The 20,881-nt window shown below is 38.7% G+C and overlaps 1 protein-coding gene across 1 annotated transcript in view; it reads left to right on the top strand.

Annotated features, from left to right (window-relative positions):
* The first annotated feature begins 1,931 nt into the window (after nt 1-1,931).
* LOC119908952 (scavenger receptor class A member 3-like) overlaps nt 1,932-20,881 on the top strand; it is a 36,092-nt gene continuing 17,142 nt past the window's right edge. Inside the window, exons 1-6 of the mRNA XM_038726922.1 lie at nt 1,932-2,411; nt 13,392-13,427; nt 14,221-14,262; nt 14,867-14,986; nt 19,700-19,780; nt 20,562-20,680. Coding sequence (XP_038582850.1) covers nt 2,405-2,411; nt 13,392-13,427; nt 14,221-14,262; nt 14,867-14,986; nt 19,700-19,780; nt 20,562-20,680 — 405 coding nt within the window. The 5' untranslated portion in view covers nt 1,932-2,404. The remainder of the gene's footprint in view (nt 2,412-13,391; nt 13,428-14,220; nt 14,263-14,866; nt 14,987-19,699; nt 19,781-20,561; nt 20,681-20,881) is intronic.

The following is a 20,881-nucleotide window of genomic DNA, read 5'->3' as shown; positions in this document are numbered from 1 at the left end:
AGCCAGTCTTTAACCAGTGGCATGGATTTCAACCGACACATGCAAAGAGAGAGCTCTGAATGAGCTGCTCTGCTGGCTTCTAACACAAAACATAATTACCAGCAGGCTTAATTAGTCCCATTGGTGGTACTGAATGACCCGTGGCTGACAGGCCGCAGATGAACTTCAAACATTTGGATGATTCTGGTATCAATTTAGGGGAAATTGTGTTTCTGTGTGTGTGTGTGTAGATAGCTGCGTGAGTATGTGAGTGTGTTGGAATGTGCATGAACTGAGTTGATTAAGAAATTTCATGTTTTGTGATCAAAGACGTTGGTCATTAAATCCTCATTTTTACAAACTGTAGCATCCAAGGCCATAATAACTCATAAAGGAAAAGAAGGGAGAAGGGCTTCAAAGCTATTCAGGGATGTAGAAGTAATCTTCAAAAGGGAATCATTCACTCTGGTTACGGTTGAGATAGTGTTGCAATGCAAAACGATTTGGCAGCACTTAAATATCGTAATTATCTACAGTAGTAATCACTGCAAGGAACGTCCTTCAGGGTATTTTGTGCTGGGAAGTGTTTATCATAATAGGTTTTCTTGATTGGTTGACCAGGATGTCAACATGACATCACTAAGAAGTACTAAAATAGTAATATCAGAGCATAGAACCTGCAATCAAAATGTTACTTACAAAAAAAGGTGCAAAAGTTTTATCATCAAAATATACTTAAAAAAACTTATAAGTACTCAGAATAGCCCTCTTCAGAATAATATTAATTATATTATTGATTTATAGTTATTGATGCATTGGTATGTACATTACTTTAAATAAAATCAGTGGGAGCTGTCATTCTAGTCTGCGGTCATAGTTTATACGGTATAGTTTAAATTTTTTTGTATCTAGCATATTTCCAACTGAGGTTTAGTGGGCACAACTAACTGATAATCCATTAAAAGTGTATTTGTGAATGTTATAACCTGTTATTTCAAAGTTCTCAAGTTGTCAAGTTTTCCCCTTAAGTAGCCTCAACATTTTTAAACTAATATGATTTTTACACATTTTTTTTGCCTGCACAATGTCATTAAATATTTTCGTGCACAGTTTTCTACACCATTCCCCAGAATTCAGCCTGACCTATTTGCTTTTTTCTGAAACTTTGGGATCTCCACAAGACACAATAATATAAAATAATGTTCTGTGGATTTAAACAACACCAAACAAAGCATACATTTTCAAGTACATATTTTAGTTCATATTAAGCATTGTATAAGCTTAGAGAAAGAGAGCGTTACTTAAGTATTATGTTGTGCTCACATTTTGTGGATGAGCTTGAATATAACCATAAATATACTGTATACCATCCATCCATCCATCCATTGTCAACCGCTTATCCTGCGTACAGGGTCGCGGACAATATATACCCTTCTTATTTTTGCAGTATGGGGCTATTTTAAAGTGTCAGAGCGAGTGCAGGAGAGGAAACAGAGGTGCTGAAAATCCACAATGCCAGACAACCGCTGGAGCTGCCATGTCAGCTGGATGGCCGGATGCGTGTGTTGGTGAGAGAAATACACCTGCTGTTAAGTCGAGGTTAACGGGAGCAAGCTAGCAAGATGGTGCCAGATAGGGATTATAGCTTTGACATTTGTGTGTGTGTGTATTCACAGAAACTATTTTCTGTCTCGCAGGCCAAGGCCACAGATATTCAAGGTGCTCACTCCACAATGTTCAAACATTTGTTAGCAATTAGCCTCGGCCACAAACCTGACTTTTAACAAAACACATGGACCCTCCCTCCCTCTCGCTCCCTCCTTTTTCTTTTTTTCTCACCCTGTCCCTTCTCCAGTCCCACCCTCATTTTCCAGTTTCTTTGTTCCCCTCCCATCTCTCTCTCTTTCTTACCACTCTTCTTCTTTTTCTTCATCCCCCCTCGCTCCATTTCCTCCCTCCCTCTCTAACGTTGCACATGGTTTCTGTCTGAGGAGGTTTAGTTTCCTCAGGCTCTGGATGGGTGAGGGATGATGCCAGAAAGCTGCAGGCAAACACACATGTTCAAAACTTTTCCTTCAGCACTCGTAGACTTGCAAGAATATTTGAAATGATCCAGAATCCTACAGTTTTTTAGGTTGCAGAAGTGCATTTTTTGCCCTTATGGAACATTCGATGTGGCTGAATCCTGAAGTGTTTGCTTGTTGTTTACCAATTTGGAAGTAACATACTCTGGGACTTGGGACTAGTGAAAATGTTTCACTAAGTAGTTTGATGGAACCTCAAATTTAAATTTCTGACTGCTTTTGCTGTTCTTGGACACTTGCTTTCTGGGGAAAAAAAAAGGTGAAAAGGACTGCAATATCACCACCATCAAGTCGACCATCAGCAAAAAAGTTGTTTATACAGGATTCTCGAGCGAGGAATCATGAAAGGTAGAGTAATTTCTCTGATTTCTTATGTTATTTCACCTACAAATCTCCTACTGGGTGCATTTGTCAGTGTTAAAAATACAGGAACACTATCTGTCATTGTGGCATGCAGGCAGGCACCTGCACAGGGCATCGACCACATATGCTTCTCATCTGCTGTGAAACTTGGCAGCGTGGATCCTGAGAAAGTGCTGGTTTGTTGTTTTTGGATGTGAGACTTTGATCAGTCAGCTTTAAATCTCTATATGTGTGTGCGTGCACACCGCAGCCCTGTTTCATAAAACATAAAATGTTCTCCAGCCCTGCCAATCTGCCACAGATTGACTTAATATCCCCTTTAAAAGAGGGCGAGTAAAAACATAATATTTAAATCTGAGCTTTTTCACAACATGCCATGAAAGGAGAGCTGCCACTGGCTTTGAAGAGAGCTCCTACATGGTTCCCAGACGTACAGTATGAGAAGTGAAAGGCTGACAGTGATGGGAGGATACAGTGGTAAAGAGGGGATAAAAGAGAGAGAATGAAAGGGAGGAACAGGAAGGGAGGGAGCAGGAAGAAATCCCACATGTGGGGTAGCAGCTTGAAAATATGTTGAGAGGTGTTGACATATTCATTACAGTAATTGGCTTTAGATTGCTTTCCTGTTGGCTATCTATTATTGTTGTTTACTGACATCTACCTTATTTCCTCTGTATTGATGATCTTTATAAAACTTTGAGGTGTCTATTTCCTTGGAATTTGTTTTGATGGTGTTTCACTTTCTGTGTTGATGGTAGCCTATTTTAATTGACAATGTGCTGTGTTGTCTAAACCTAGCATTTAATAAGAATCGTAACAACTGGTTTGTTTACACTCCAGCAATCGCAGCCAACATCGCAGCCAACATTACTCGAGACAATGTTACCTGTTATTGTGTAGCCATCATCCTAATAGCCATTTGTCTTTAAATGTTAAATGTGAAAATGTATGCTTGATGATACAATTAAACAGTGTGATCTCACATGTTTACTTATCATGCTTTTATAGCTCTACATTGCAGTACAAGAGCAATGTTGTTTCTTTATTTAGCGTTAGCTTGTGCGAATGCTCACATGCAGTTTTAGCCTTTTAGCGCGATGTAAAGCCATCGAGTTCACATTTAATATGAGTTTTACAGGGTTCTCATTTTAAAACAAGTCAGCTGGAAACATTAAAAAGTCAGCTCAAGAGTGCATTGTCAACTAACGCTAACATTAGCTTAATTAGCTAGCTACAGCCAATAAAATCTGTCATTTAAGCTGGCAAAATTGACGGTTGACACCTAAGCAGCCTTTGGCTCACACTGTTGGAAATCAAGGACCTGTTAATTTAGTAAATTTGTCACTGTAAACTGCATTTGTGCAGGACAAGAATGTAAAGCAGGCAACACCAAGGGTCAGAGTTTAGCAATCATCACTATCACTCATGTCCGACTTTGTTTCTTTTCAAACAAGATTGAAGTTTAACAACAAAGTGTGTATTAGGATTTGACCACATGGCCAATTAATGGAAATCAAGATAAGTTTATAAGTAAAACTAAAACCAAATCAAATCAAACTCCAATTCAAGTAAGCACATTTGGTCTCTGCTTTTCAAGGACCACAAGACGATGTAGCAAATTAGCTCCGTTAACATTTACAGTGCACTTCTCAGCCACAAGGTACAGGAGGTCTGTTAATGTGGTTTCTAGTCTTGCTGAGTGCAGGTCGAACCCTGACCGACCAGAACAAAACTTGCTGCCTCATACATTCCTAACAGGCCTGGAGAGGAGGGGAAAGGGGGACAGGTGTATGGCTGGCAAATGAGAAGGAAAGAGTGAGTAAAGGGGAGGTACAGAAAGAGAGATTTTCTTGTTTTCAGTGCCATTTTTGCTGAGGCAGCATTAAAAATGTATATTCAAAGCATTTTGAATTTGGACTGAATGGAGAACCAGGAGTCATAATAGCGGATTTTCATTCTGACTTGCTTTTTCTGTCTCCATTGCCCACTTTTTCATTTATTTTTGCTTCTTTTGATTAATTATATAAATGTTTTTGTTAGACTTTTTTTTATGTTTTTATACCAACTCTTGCAACTGCAATTGCAGAGACTAGATCCTTAGTTAATAAGGCAGTGGTATTATTAGCTTGGTTAGAAGTAGTAACTGCTTTTACTCATTATTCAGATGCAGTGGAAATACTGTTCATGTAATTTATAAGGCCAGAAGTATTCGAAAAGTAGTTTTGGTTTGGGACTGTTTTTAATGGTTTGAGCTAGGTCCTTATTTTACTATTAAGTGAAGTCTAAAGAAAGTTATTTCTCAGACAGTTTTCTGCCTCTAACAGCAATGCCCCCATGCACAAACTCACGTTTGGGTTCGTAGATATTCGTAAATTTGTGTGTAAAGTTCCTATACATTTCTCGTAGTGTTTCAGTCATGTTTGCATATGCGTGTGTTTCAGAGTTAGCTGCAGTCATGCAGTGTAGATTTTGTGGAAAATACCATATTATGCTAACTTAACCAACGCTATTTGGTCACCACAAAACCTAACTTTGAAAATTTTACCCTCCCATTTTACATCATTCTTAAACAGCATTTTTACCCAATAGGCTACCTTTTTTCACTCGTCAATCTGAACAGGCAATATAATAGCAAGCAGTTTTGTCTGTCCCGTTGCACCTGGGAGTTACTGGATGTACATCATGCACATTTAGCAACAATTAATAATAAAATAATTCACTTTTCTTATAACATGAAATCCATTTTATTTTACTGATGTGTAAAGTAGGCATTTAAATGTACGAACAGCTGACACAACAGTGACTGGTGTCCACGCTCTTAATTCAGGTGTCCTCATATTGTACTTAACCATATATTTTAACCTCCTTTTGGAAAACTTTTTTCATTCTTACCTTTATTCTGTCTCTCTGGAAAGTTCCTATAAGACGGTGAATTTTTTCATGTGAATTTTGAAGGCAAGTAAAAAACATGCTGAGAGGCCTATAAATAAAGCGTTAGAGAATATTGCATATGCCCTTTGGTTTGAAGCCCTGTAAACCTAACCAGGTCTCAACGTGGCTGTCCAAAGCAGTTTAGTCTTGAGAAAACATGATGCGTTTATGGGATTGTGACACAGAAAATCTCTGTTTCACTACCGAACCACAATAAAAGAACATGCTCTTGTAATGGCTCGTCTATAACGTCAGCTTCACAGTCTACACCAACACATTCCAGGAGTCTGTAGGTTTGCGAGGAGACCACACATTCCAGTCAGAGGGCACCTAAATGGCTTGGATGTCAACAGATGTTTGGAAAGGGACTCGTTTGGCTTTATGAGTTGTGGTCAAGACCTCCACTCTGATCTGGAGCAGGGCCCATTTCATGACTTCTGGTTTCACTTAAAGCTGGGATTTGCTGAGGTTCTTGAGGAGGATTTTCTAGTCAAAATAATTTAAACCAACCAATGAAGGAGAGGAACACCTTGACATGTTAAATCTGTGCATCTTCATGTGGGGAGGCCATCTCTGTTTGCACGTGAAATTGATTGAATGAGGTTGCAGGACATTCAGGGCATGCACAGTTCAGTGGCAAAAGTAAAGTCCAGAGGGGGAATTAAAGGGAAGGAGTGGGTGGGGAAGGGGTTTGGAAAGTCCAAAACCCCCTGAGAGGAACCACCGCAGTGGAACCACAAACATGAAGTGGTGCTGATGTTTAGCTGACTCAAGTACAGGCTGTTCACAAACAAACAAAGAGGATGGAGAGGAGGGCTGAGTGACTCCATGTGGGTGAAGAGCAACATCCTGATATTTAAACATTTTATGTTTTCTTGAGCTTCATTAAGTGCATCTTCAAGCCCTACTTTCACTTGACGATAACAATGTGGGTAATTCTGAATAAATCCTTCTGTTTATAATGTTAATGTTTAGAAAAGCTCTGTAAACTAGCCTGTAACATGTCTGCCTCATGTTCTGTGTGCGCTCTTTTAACTTGCTGCTTACCTTAATATTTTCATAGGTGTGGTGGCTTGCCACTGTACACCATCTGATTATCGTCTGTGGAGACGTTGGCCCCCATGCAAGAACATTTTCATAGTCCATACGAGGGTTCCAAGTTGAATTCACTCTCTTTATGTGCACAAACGCGAAATTGCCACTCTGTTTAGGTTTCATTCCCAAAAATGTGACTGTAAAAGTAGAATTTCAACATATTCAGCAGTGGAAGTAGATGTATAAGAGGAGCCAAAACAATTTAATAAATATTAATAAATATTTAATAAAAATATGAATAATACAGCTCTCAACAACATGTCATCAGAGCATCATAGACATAAAGTCATTCTAAAGCAAAGCAATCAATGACTAATATGAAAGGTGTTTAATACTGGACAAAGACCTTCAGAGATATCCTGATACGGATTGAGAACAATTTTCTAAAAACTACTGAACTGCAGAGGTTACGGTTCAGAAATGTGCCAGTTTATTTTAGTTATGTTTTAATTTTGTTCATATCGTATCACATTAAACGTGATTCAGATTAAGGCGTTGTTATTCAATGTCAACTAACACTGGACTGATAGAAATGTTGATGCTGAAGTCATCCACATGTTGAATGGGCATAACAATGCCTCTTTTTTTTTTTTACTTCTACTGTTAGTGAGATTTTTATATGATGCCCGATGTATCCCTAAATGCATTACCAGTTAATTACAGTTAATTAAGTTGTTGACACAAGGAAAATGTTAGTATTCAGAGTAATACTATATGGCCAAGAGTATGCAGACACACCTTTCTTTTCAACATATTTTTGTGTACTTTTGGTCTAGGAATGTATTTTGTGGCTTATTATTCTAAAATCTTTTTGTTAAAAAAATCAATTACATTTTTAACAATAGAGTGCTTCCAGTTTTGTGGAAACAGTTTGGGTTTTAACATGACAGCGCCCTCGTGCACAAAGGTAGGTCCAAGAAATGTTTGTTGACTAGTCTGCACAGACTTTGGGATGAATTGGAACCCACGACTATGACCCAGGCCTATTATCCAACATCCGTTTTGGACCTCACTAATTCTCTTGTGGCTAAATTGGACCAAAATCTGGTGTAAAGCCTGAAACCAGAAGAGTGGAGGCTGTTAAAGCAGCAGATTAATGCCAATGGTTTTAGAATGAGATCAACAATCACATATGGGTGTGATGTTAGGATGTCCACATACTTATGCTCATGTAGTGTAGCAACATGTTCAACAACATTAAATAGTATTGTATTTCTGTGGCTAGTAGCAGCATTATATTCAGTCCAGTAACCTTGACTACAGCAGAGTGGTGAGCTGCTACAAAACCGAGGGACCAGGTGTCAAAATAGCCCTTAATAGCCATGTGATACAATTTGTCACAAAAGGTTTTCTTGGCAGGTTATGGACATACAGTAATTTTCTTGACCTTGTCATATTGAATTATCCACTGTTCAGTACGACATCCTGTGGAAAAACCTTTGGAAATGTTTAGTTCATTGGACTTTTCAAGCCTCTCCTGCAAATACACATGCTTTCATTATATTTACTCCTTGTCACAGTGCAAGTGCACATTTTCTGAGCTCTCAGTGTGTATTCAAACTACAACCAAATTTTTCCATCCTTAGTCTGCCTGACAGTCTGGATAAACAACACCAACAAAAAAAGTGTCTTCTTTGGTCTATCTTGCGGAACACTACACTTAAAATAGTCCATATTTAATTTGAAATACATTAATATATATAAATAATATTGTTACAAAAAATTGCATTTTAGTGTCCATTTTGTAATGGTTAGTTTTATAGTCTGTTCTGTTTCATCTAAAATGGAGCAGACTTCGGTTCAAATTGAGTTTGCCTTGTACCTTCAGGGTTGTTTACTTATCTAATCAGGGAAATCTGTTGAACATTGTAAGAACATTTGTTATATCACTGACACTGAAACAAAAGTAGGATCAGTCCAATTTAACATTGGTAACATTTATTTAATGATTTTGACAACCAGTCATGACATTACCAGCCAGGTGTCCCAAGGAATTACATCCATATTTGATGAATCCATAACTCAAACTTTACGTCTGGTGCCAACATTCAGTGCCAGTGCAGGAAGTAGTGACTATATGTAACAGGATGTAAACCAAGAGCATGGATGTCAGGGAGGTGGATGGGTGTGTAGTAGTGTTGTAGTGTCACCTACCTCTTGTTTGTAAGTAGTGCATCCCAGTAGTTTCCAACCAATTTGGCTAGTGACCCCTAACAATGAGACTATCAGGAAGAATAACAGCATCAATTATTTCAGCAAGTACAGTATAAAATAAAAAGCCTAGCACAATTTTAAGCCTGATTTACCGGTCGGACAGCTCGGTAACCTTCAGCTGTGATCAAGGGTAAATCCACGAATCCTAATCAACGAGCATCAAAACGGCTCCCTGACGCATTGCTGACACATTGCAGATGCCAGCCAGATATCTAGTATGCCTAATATCTGGAACAGTCAGCCGACTCGATATCCATATCCAGCCAATGAGAAAAGGCAGCTGGCAGAGCAGGCAGCTACTTTTTCTCAGCAAAATACTTACCAGCGTCGGGTGACAGAGCCGCTGTCAGCTCGTGTAGTGTGTGACCCCCTGTCACCTAACAGTCATGCAGTGTGAACGCCATGACTTCAAGACTCCCGTCACAAGATGGCAAGTTGTGCAGTGTGAACAGCACGGCGATCGGTTCTCAGTAAACATTAAAATAAAGTCTGAGATCCACCTCCTTGTGGATGGATGTTGCGGTTGGATTTGAGATTTAGCTTTGTCACACCTAGCAGCAGTTATTTCAAACCTTGAAGGTGACTTTTCTCCTCAAATGCTGTTTGTTTAGAAATAGAAGGAACATGGAAATCCAAACTAATTGGACTACAATCTTGTTGCGATTGTGGTGTGTGCTGCCACTCAGTTACAGGAAAGAATGAAGGGTTTATGCAGATGCACTATGTTTGTTGATGAAGTACGACTTACTTGAAACTTTGAAGCATAATAAAATCGAAGTGCTGATATAACAAAGAAACACTGTCCACCGATTTAGACTGAACAAAATAGAGTTTTAGCAGTTTTACGGTGTTTTGCCGGACTGTATAGGTGTGACCTGGCAGAGCTGTGTTGTGTTGCTGTCAGATCAGCTCAGTTCTGCTCTGTGTGTGTTGGACAGGTCGACTTCCTCACTAACTAACGATGCAGACATGAGGGGTTTTTCCACAGAGAGCAGGGAAAACATGAGGAGAGAGAAAAAGAGGGAGAGATGTGAAGGAGGGGAAACATAACCGAGGAGCCGGCAGATATTTGAGGGTGGATACTGATTTGTGATATTTTGGAATTTAACCTTCCAATAGCAAATAATGTGCTGACATTAAAACATTTGAATCTGACCATTTTAATGTGGCAGAAGTCCAAAAAATGACAAGAATTCAGTTTCCCCCCTAAAAATGTATTTTAGTCAGGGTGGGAAAGTCTCTGAAAACAGGATTTAGACCAGTATGGGAGATGAAAACTCTCCACTGAAACCCAGAATAATGACAATATGTGATGATGGTACCCTTACCATACTCTCACTGCTTGTACTACTCTTTCTTCTAAGACTTCAAATTTAAGTCGTGAGTTTACATTTTCATTGATAACTTTGAAAAAAAGGCTTAAAGATTTAGTGTGCTCCACATTTTAATGTAGATGCGTATTTTTACTTTTTCAAAGGTGATGAACTCCTACCAAAAATCAACGTTTGCTTCTTTTAAACCTGACCACAATTGTTCCCTAACCATAACCAAATTGTGCCTAAACCTTTGCCATAGAGGTAGCAGATCATATGAAGCATTTAGTAACCATCATATGCTTTAGAAACACACAACACAAGTTAAGATGTTAACAAAATAAATGTCTGCTATTTGATTAATTGTTAACACTACAGCTGCAGGCCATTTTTTATGTGATCTTTTATTATCATGGTTAGCACGGCCTCATCTGAAGGTACCAATAACAGTGAGACATAATAATGTGTGTCTCTTGCATCACAAATGAAATACGTGGCTCCACATACGTTTAATAGTTTCTAATGAAAGGCAAACACCGGTTTCACATTCAGCAAACTGAGACATCAGTCTACCCCTGGAAGAGTTTGTGCAGGGCAGCCTTCCCCTTGCCCTTGTTAACTACCATGAGATGTTTTGGCAACTGCAGAGCAACGATTAAGTATGGAAATGCCATTCTTTGTCTTTCTCACTTTCTACCATTAATGTCCTTTCTTTAATCCTGTCTTTTAGTTCTTTGAACATTGCTGCCTTCACCTCTCCTCCTGTTTTCATCTCTACTCCCTCCATCATTATGTCAGACTCATCCACCCAGACCTGACCTCAGCTGATTCACCACTGTCTGACATAAACATCCATCTCAGAGTGGCATTTGCAAAGTGCAATTTGGTTTATGCCAAAGTTAAACATAAAGTTCATTTGTGGAAAGTCTAACTTTAAAATCCCAGTGCTGACCCTGTTTGTATCACCAGCTATGCCATAATGCTACATGCAGGCTGACATTTGCTTCTCATAGACAAAAAATGAAGGTAAACTGTTCTCCATTTGATTTCATTATGAATATGTCGTTTTAAGTCAGATGTTTGTACAGGAGCGGTCTGCTGTAGCAGTGCTGATTACACGAGGAATGATACGTTAGCAATAACAAAGTTATGTTTTTGAATCCATTTTCATCAGACAGTGTGGTGCTGGTTTCATTCTCTCCCACGCCTTTTTTCTCTTGTCCTCTCCTCTCTCGCCAGGCTTTTCTTCGTGCTGAGCTGATTTTATAGTTAACCACAGTGATTGATCCACAGCAGACGCTTTGGTTTCAGAAAAGTTTGCAGCATTTTGTATTGGCTTGAGAAATGGACTTAAAGAGAAAAATAAAACAACAACTCAAAGTGAAGTGTAAATCAGCAAATCCATGCATATAGATAGCTATTCCAATTTTTCACTTGCACAAAAATATACCACACTTAAAGTTGCAAAGTAAGAGTGACAGACAAAAAAAGTCACACTTAAAGCATCTGCTCATTTGCCTTTTGCATCCCTTATAATTGAGTGTTGCAACTTCTCATTCAAGGTGTCTCTAAAAAGTCTGTGTTCAGTCCTTATGAAGGCAGATTTATTCAGCTTGGATTCAGAACAACTACAATGAATTTCAAACCATTGTATGTTTAATATGTTCAAATTTCTAGCTCAAAATTTTTCACCAAAATAGAATGTATTTAACACCATTTTACTTTATAACTTTATAACTTTCATTCGTCACTAGTATGGTTAGCAGTTTACTGTTTTGCCTGTGTTAGTTAGTTCAGTTAGAGATGCATCAAGGAACTTAAACGAAGGAATTTTGAGGGAGCTTATTCTGCTGGGATAACCAACCCGTCCTTAATAAACAGATACATAAAAGCTAAATATCTGCAAAGGTGACCGTACCTAAAGATTAACGAATAGAAGTCCTCCATATTTGACAACACAGTACATTGTTCCTCCCTGCCCTCTAGAACAACACACTAATAAACATAAACATTGAATCACGGCTGGAAACGGCAAACAAACAGTGGTCTCCTGTGTTAAAGCCAGATGTTTGTTGTTTGTTGTTGTCGCTCTATAATAACGTTATCTAACTTCCCCCTTTCCTCCCATCATAATTACTACGGCCGCATGAGGGATATGTCATTTCAACATAAACAGATGTTGCTTTGGGGCACTTGCTGAAAATAGATGAGAACATAAGGAGGAGGAGGTTGGAGGCAGGAGATTATAAAGGCCTCTGTGTTTACCTATGACCCTTATTGGATGTTACTAGTCAGCTGGTAGCCAAGCATGACTTCAGTCTGCTGCCGTAGCTTACACTATGCCTCATTTGCGTTCAACAAGGAGAAACCATGAAACCTTGCAGAGCTGCGTTAAAGCTTACAGGTGCTGAGTATTTGATACTCACAACATATTTTTGGTGGAATATTCCTTTAAATTACATCTGTCTAGACTCAGTCAGCACATTTTACACATCTCCACAATCAGAAACATAATTGCAAAGTCATTAAGCTGTGCACATTTTCAGGTGGATGTGCAACTGCGTAGATTACATTACACAGCAATGTTTCTCCAATCTGACAGCTCAGTCTGACACTTTTTGCTTTAAGGCCAGCTCCTTTGGCAGAATCAACACGGCACCATGGCAGACTGTCTCTCTTCAGCTGGTCAGCAACTTGCCAAACCCCTTTATTCCGGTGTATGAGGGTATATGTATGTGTTTCCCAGCTGTTTTCCTTCAGAAAGAGCCTCCCCTGCTGCTCCGCTGAGTGTTTAGCCTTCCTCAACATCAAGTGCCACACCCACAGTGCCTAAAGCGTGGGGTTGGGTAACAGTTTGGGGGGGGGGTGTCCAGCTAATTACACGTTGTATGAACTCAATTGCTTACATACAGTTATGAAAACATGATGTTGAATATTCTGGTAAAGTACACTGGCCTTGTGTGTTTTATTAGGCCCTCTGGTTATGTGTGGACGTCATGCTTCTTTCTTCAATCCTTTCCAGCCAGAGTGTGTGATGACAACCTCCTCTGACACATGTGCACACACATAACACACAATTCTCCCACCATAATCAGCACACAAAATCAACAACTGTTCTCATACTTTGCACCACCATGGGTCTGTTTTCTCCTGACTGAGCAACAGCTCAAATAAAACATCAGAGCAAAACAAAAACCTCCCTCTTCATTGTGCTGAGATGGCAGCCGCATACTGAACACACAGTGTAATACAGATACTTCAGGGTGAAAGCTGTGGGGGATTTTGAGGCAGCTGGTTTGTATGATTTATGACAGGAGTAATAAAACTTGTTAGGGGCTCCAGCAGAATTGTTTTCAGTCCATTTTTAAAAAAAAATGTCTGTTTTGTGTCTCTCTTTCTTTATTTTTGGCAGACAACTATGGCGGATACGAGAACCAGCTTTTCAAAGGTAACAATCAACGTTTTCTATTATACTAAGCTAAGCAAAATTAATATCAACTAGTGTATTATACATGATCATCAGCTGCATGATAAATATGGTTCTGTTAGTTTGTTGCTCTTACTTGATCTCGTAAGATTCATCTTGATTGGTTTCAGAGAAAATAATGAGCTTTAGGCATGCTTTTAAGGGTATTCCATCTTAAAAGAGTAGTTTTACTTATTTGGGGACGTTTATTTGCTTTCTTGCAGAGAATTAGATGAGAAAATTGACATCCCTCTCCTGTCTGTGTCATAAGTATGGAGATAGAGCCAGGAGATTAGCTTAGCATAGCATTAAGACTGGAAGCTTAAATCCATGCAGCAGCGCTTCTAAAGTGTGACATGTAGTAATATTGTTTGTTTAATCTGTACACAAACAGATATGCAAATGCAGTTTTAGAGGAAGACAATTTATCCATTGAACTTTGGAGAGCCAGGCTAGCTGTTTCCCCCCTGTTTGCAGTATTTATGCTATGCTAAGCTAATCACCTACTAGCTCTAGCTCTGGGCAGATATGAAAGAGGTATCAAAAAAGGTAACAACCTTCTAATTTAACTGTTGCTTAAGTGTTCATAAGTTCCCTTTTTTAAAATTAATTAATTAATTGATTTTAACTACTTTATGTGATAAAAATAACATGACAATAAACACTAAAAATATTAAAGTCTGTATACCCAATGACTCCTTTGTTATTTGGTCAGTAGTAGAACATCATGTTTTCAAATAGTCATGTTTACATTCTCATGTTTCTTGTTTTTCAGAAGAGGATTTCACTGGAGAGGAAGAGATGCCGTCATTTAGAGGTGAAAGAAACACACACACACACACACACACACACACACACACACACACGCACACGCACACATGTATATGCATGGCTTGTGTATAAAGTGTATTGAGTTTGCCTTCCAGAGCGTGATTCCTTTTATGTGTCTGTCTGCCATGATTACTGTATATCACCTTTTTACTCAACTACATCTCAACTACATTTATTTAATAGCTGTAGTATGATTTTTCTAACAAACTACTATTGCAGCAGTTACAATTTTTCAATTCAACCATGCAACATAAAAATGCTGCCATCAGTAACAATTATTTGATACAGAGCGCTGAAATGAATAGTTAATCAGCATCAATTTTCATAAATGTCAACACAGCTACCAACTGTTATTATGAGTACTTATGATACTTAAGTAAATGTATTGTTATTGTTAGTGTAGTGCTACTTTTACTTAAGTAAATTATTTACATACTTGTTAGACTCACCTCAAAACAGCTAAAACTGAAATAAATATTCGAAAAATCAAATCAAATGTATGAACACACGGCCTACTTTGTTGTTTTTTATTTAGTCACATTAACTCACCCAAGTTAATTAATGTGTATATTCATTCTTTATTCTTCCAGGTCGTAGTAGAGGTGGCTGTATGAGGTGCCAACAAAGCCACTCTCTCCAGCTGGCTGTCAAAGTCCTCTATGGCTTTGTTGCATTCCTGATCATTACTGTGGCAGTGTTGGCATCACTTGGTGAGCTCAGTTTGATTTTTAATATCTTCACTCCCAGTGGTTTATTGTGAAGCTGAAGCTATCATTTAGTTTTATTTTCCATGAAGCTGCAATCAATGAATCATGCAAAGTTAGCACCAAAAATACCACAGACATTATCTCCCTGACTGCCCCACAGAGATGCCGATCTCTTGGACACGGTCAGCGGTCGAAACAGCTGTTCTCAACAGCCTGGTCATTTGTTAGGTAATTCAACCGATTAATGCTGAAACTATTCATTAAGGGTAAGAAGTAGGCTTGTCGTGGGAAAATACTAGACTCTACTTTTCTATCTGTGACTGTGTCTTAATAAAAACCAATCCATTTAACTCCCATAGATCAAATGAATTTGGGACAGCTGCTCAGCACCAACAGATGCTTTTCACATTAGCATCACATTGTATTGGGTTTGAAAAGCTGTAAATCTTCATCCTTTACTACCGTTCGGCGATCTCAGAGGAGGGAGAGAGTGAGGCTCACTAGAGTGATGTTAAATCCCACAACACACATGCAAGCTTGCATTCAGGTACACGCACAGAAATATAATAAAGTTCTTTTCTTTGTTTGCTCTAAACTGTGTGCAGGCATTTAATTAACTTACATATGTGCTGTAAACATGTAGAGGCTCATGTGTTGCTACTACAGAATTCTGGGAAATTATAGTTGGGCTAACTCTAATAAATTTTTTTTACTTTTATTGTTGTGCACAATATATGTTTATTAATCCTGTGTTGTACCCACTGATGTGAACGTATTCCCAGGTTTCTATGCTCCCAGGTATATGTTCCCAAGCTCAGTATCTTTTTAATGTGACATATTAAGGAGACTTTCGAAGGGTTATATGTTCTCAGTAATGATTTTCACTGGGTCAAATGTTCAACGTATGTTTCCGTGGGTCAACATGTTGTCTGGTGTTATAGACCTACTCCTTACATACCTACGCACTCACATTTGTGGGAAAGATGGTTTTCTTCCCTCCACAGTGCGTGATTGGATTTTTGCTAGGGCTGGGCACGTTAACGCGTTATTATCATGTTATTATCGTGTTATTATCGTGTTATTATCGCTTTAATTAATTAGCACCGACAATTATTTTAATTCACTGGCTCTGAATACACATACAGTCAAACCATGGGTCACAGGAGGGTTTGGATGTTGATCAGCCTGTAAATCACCCACCCAAACAAGCAGTGGAGGGAGACTTCGGCAGACTACATTGGATGCATTGTGTGGGAGAAGTAGATAAACAAAAGCAAGACAAGTGATCAAATGCCATAGCGAAGTGGATAGTTACACACTGAACGCTGATTAGTATTGGGGAAGCTTGGCCCCACGGGGTTCATCTTTGCTCTGGCACTCTATGGAGAGTAACCATGACAACGGCTTCTGTGCACTACACAGCTGTAGCCTATTTAGCTTAAGTTAAAATTATAGGCTACGTAACTTTACCTGATAGGCCTTCATCTAGTTTTGCGGGGATGCTCTGCCATGCAAATTCCTTCCTGTTGATGGATATTTAGTAAACAGTAACAGATTCTGGAAACTCACAAACAGCGAGGATCAGTCTCTCTTCCAATGATTTGTGCTGCGCATCATGTACAAAAAGTTCAAGACAATTCAACTTCGGCAGCGGACATATGCGTGAGGCAACACTTCACCCCACTCTAATAGGGACACTTATACCGAACATAGACTGTTTATGCTGCTCCCTGATAAAAGAAAAATATTTCTGCTGATACCTGTTGAGAAAGAAACAAGAAAACGGATTCATATATGTTAACCTGTTGCTCAGAAGGTGCCTGTTATGCTGTTATGATCGTGGCTCAGGACTCTAACTTGTTTTAACAAGCTATAAAATGTAATGCCCTAGCAGTGGCAAATAGCTTTGGTTTAATATTTGATTTGATTTGATTAAAGGGGCTATATGTAGGTTTTAAATGAAATTACTCATTAAGAAATCTAATTAACTCACTTAGAAACGAAGCACACGCCTGTTTTCTCTGTTGCTTGCATCAGCCACTATTCTGCTTTTAATGTGAGGACACCGGGTCGGATTCAGCCCTGTGTGCATTCCCGAGCCTCTCTCGTACTACAGCGACAACACGGCAGCTAACAACATGCAGTCCACTAACACCATAAAACACTGACTCCAACATAAACTCCATGTAAGGATAAAAACATCAATAAAGGTTTATGTGATGAAGGTCGCCAGACCAAACGAAATTCAAATGATGTCAGGTAAAAACAGTCACACCTGAAAAGAAGAGAGCTGCTAACGTTATCCGATGCAAAGTTGTATCTCTTTCCATATTACTTCACCAGCTAACACGACCCATATAACTATCCTGTGTACCAACGGTATCATGTCTAAGTGTTGATTTTTGCTTGCAAGAAAGGATATAACTGTACAAAGCAAATGTGGAGAGATTTGTTTACGTTACTAGCCTTTAACTTAGTGATACAGGGTAGAGGCAACCAGCTATCCACAGCTGTTTGCTTCGTAACGTTTAATTTAGATTTATTGTGGTTTTACCAATACTCAGGTGTACAGCTTCTCCACCTCTCAGTCGCTGTAACTAACGTGACCCACATAATATACAACACTGCAACTTCACGGTAACAACACAGAGAAAGAGCCATCCACTAACACTAAAGTTACTTACTGCGGTCTAACTGTTATAAAGAGTGACACAATCTTGTTATAATATTCAGTCCAGCTCACTTTCATTATCATTCAATAAACTTAGCTGTGCTGACATTGCTAATGCTGTAGCATGTCGGCTAAATGCAGTAAATGTACCGCGATCATGTAACAAGCATGGATTAGTTCAACCTTCAGCTGATAAAACTATTACTGCAACGTTGCTGTGTTAGTTTACCTGAGATTCCAGCTTGTTGTGTGAAGCCGTCTCCCTGCCTGTCTATAGTCACTGTCACTCTGCCTTTTTTCCGGGAGGATTGTGCCAATAGCTGTGTTTCCATCAACGTTTTTTTAATGCGCATTTTGAAGTATTGCATTAGAAAAGGTTGATGGAAATGACAAAATAAAAAAAAAAAACTTAATTTCGCAAAAAAAATGTTTTTATACTCGCTTCAGGTGGTTTTTGTCTTTGTCGAAAAAGAGTTAATGCACTAAATGGGAGATGGAACTCATGAGCGAGCGTAATACAAAACACAACAAAATTTTGCACATAACAATGTGATTAATCGCGATTTATTGCAGAAAATCATGCAGTTAAATGCAATTAAAAATTTGAATTGTTGCCCAGCACAAATTTTTACCATTCGAACGGCAATGGCCATCTCCCTTTATTGTTTTGCAACATATACTCAACTGAGTTGTCTTCCGTTATTGCAATGAGCTCAAAGCAATAAGCTAAACTAACAGTGGTGCTCTAAAGTCTGTTTATTGCTAGAGGTTGTTGGGCAAGGGTGATACCCACTGATAGATGGTATGAGGTACACATTTACTATTATAATAATATGACAGCATCCTGTGGGCAAGAATACTATTCTGGAGGAAGAATAACATTCAGGTGAAACATATGAAATTCTGTAAATTTCAACATTTTACATAGTATCTTGAGCATCGGCAAAGACAAATGAGCACCCAAAGACAATTGTACCCAAAATGTGTGCCAACACACATATAAACATGCACACCACACTCTTTTTAAAATGCTTTATACACAGAAACAGAAACAGAATTTAGTTTATGTTTGTTTCAATTTCCAGCACAGCTGTACAACACCAAAGCGCCAAAAACTCAAATATAAACAGATGGGATATTGCACTTGGCTTCAACTCCCAACTGTGCATGTGCACAAAGACAAACAGAAACAAATAACCTTTGATTCCCTGCTGAACATCTGTTTTATAAAAATAAATTCTTCAGCAAAAGTTAGGTAACAAATGTGCAATGAAGTAAAACATTTTTTAGCTTTCTTCTACATGAAAAGGGATTTTTTTGGAGAGACATACATTTTGCCAAGATGTCACAACCAAAGCATTACAAACTGTAGAAATCTGTAGTGGTTGACTTACAAACACTCAGTGAGGATGTTTTATGAAATTTATTTATTTAAAGTCTTAATATTGGTTAAGCATCAGAATTTAGCAAAAGCCATGAGCCATGTCCAACATCAAGGTCACAAAAGCTAATACAGTAGAGCAAGTGGTATGTGCAGAACGCATGTGGAAGCGTTTATATATGCAAACACACTATGGCCCAGACCTGCATTAATCCCATCACTCAGAAAAAAGTCTGCAAACTCACACTATACAAACATTCCCTCAAATGTACACTTACACACAAAAGCTCACACTCACTAAATTATTGTTGCTCTCTTGGGAAATATGTTGGGAGAGCAGGACCTGGCCAGCTGGCTAAACCATCATTCATCAGTGTTTTGGTTACATTTCTTAACTAATGAAAACTTTCCGTGTTTTGTTGTTAGGCCTTAAATTACAACTTCCTGTTTTTACTCCTTTAAATACCACCAATGTCCTGTTAACGTACTGCTGATGTTAATCATCCTCAGCATTCAAAACCATCCTCCATGGTTATTTTCTCTCCCTGAATAAAAGCTAATTCACCATTAACTCACACTTTTTCCTTCACTGTGAAAATGAGTATGTAATTTTATAACCCTTGAACATTTTCCCTTAACTTACTCAACTTTGCTGTGTCTCCAGTGTTTAGGAAGGTTGACAACCTGTCTGAGGAGGAGTCCGTCTACCACAAGAAGATCTCCAGGGTTCAGCAAGGAATAGCGGGTAAAGTAGCTAGAATGACATAGAAATGGTAATTTATATTAAGTAATTGTGGCCTCAAAGTCCTAAACATAATGTGGAAACAACAGCACACAAAAAGTTATTCAAGGTTTTTGAGTAATAACTATAATAAAAACCTGTTTTTTAATCCAGAATTTCTTTATTGAATTTTTGCACAGAATTGAACAGAATTACAAATTGATGAAGGATATTAGCAAAAGCGAAGAACTTCTGTTAATAATATACCAAGTCTAACTCACCCAGCACACCTACAACATAGTATTTCCACCCACCCCAGCTCCCAATCACTCACACCACACTGTTCAAACAAACAAAGTAGCCAACCAAAAAAAAGGGTGGGAGCACAGTTAGTTTGCAGTTTCTGCATCAATAGTCAGCGAGTCAATGTATCCTAAGAAGAAGGGATGCCATGTCTGTTTTTTCTACTTTTTGGAATAGTTACTTACTTACTCAATTACATTTAGTGACATTTAGTATCTTCCCATCTGCTGAGCTCCTGAACAGCTACTAAATGGACCTTGCGGTGTGATTGTTTTGTCAGCTACATAGACCCTGCATAAGTACCAGGGGTTTTAAGGTCATTCATGAAGTGTGAAGCAATACAGATGATTGAATGTAATGTCCTCTTGTAAAACAGACATGTGGTAACCAGAAGCTTCGATATAGATCATATGCAGACATCTTGTTATCTATCCTGCCTCACTGTCTCTCTTTTACTGTCTCTCATCTCTCCACCTTTTCTTTCTCTGACTTCATTTCTCAGATCTGAGCTCTACCTCTAACTGTTCAGGCTGTCTGGATGTGACTCTGTACAGCGAGGAGATCAGCAGGCTGAAGAGAGAGTTTGAAGACATCCAGAAGATGATACTGGGACAGGAGCAGGTACCGTATGGTGAATCACAAAACCAGCTTAAGAGACAAAAGTGACTTCAAGTTGTTTGTTTTGATCAAACTATAGTCCAACCCAAGGATGTTTAATTTGTGAAGATCTAAAAGCAGAGAAGCAGCAAATCCTCACATTTGAGTTTTTTTATAACCCCCAACAGAAAATTGGATACAGCCTGTGACTCCTTTCATTTCTGA

The sequence above is a fragment of the Micropterus salmoides genome, unplaced genomic scaffold, assembly GCF_014851395.1.
Source record: "Micropterus salmoides isolate LMB-PRFRI ecotype aquatic unplaced genomic scaffold, ASM1485139v1 Ms_hic_scaffold_18, whole genome shotgun sequence".
In the NCBI taxonomy this organism is placed as follows: domain Eukaryota; kingdom Metazoa; phylum Chordata; class Actinopteri; order Centrarchiformes; family Centrarchidae; genus Micropterus; species Micropterus salmoides.
Note: the sequence above shows the minus strand (reverse complement) of the source record. Positions and strands in the feature narration are given on the sequence as shown.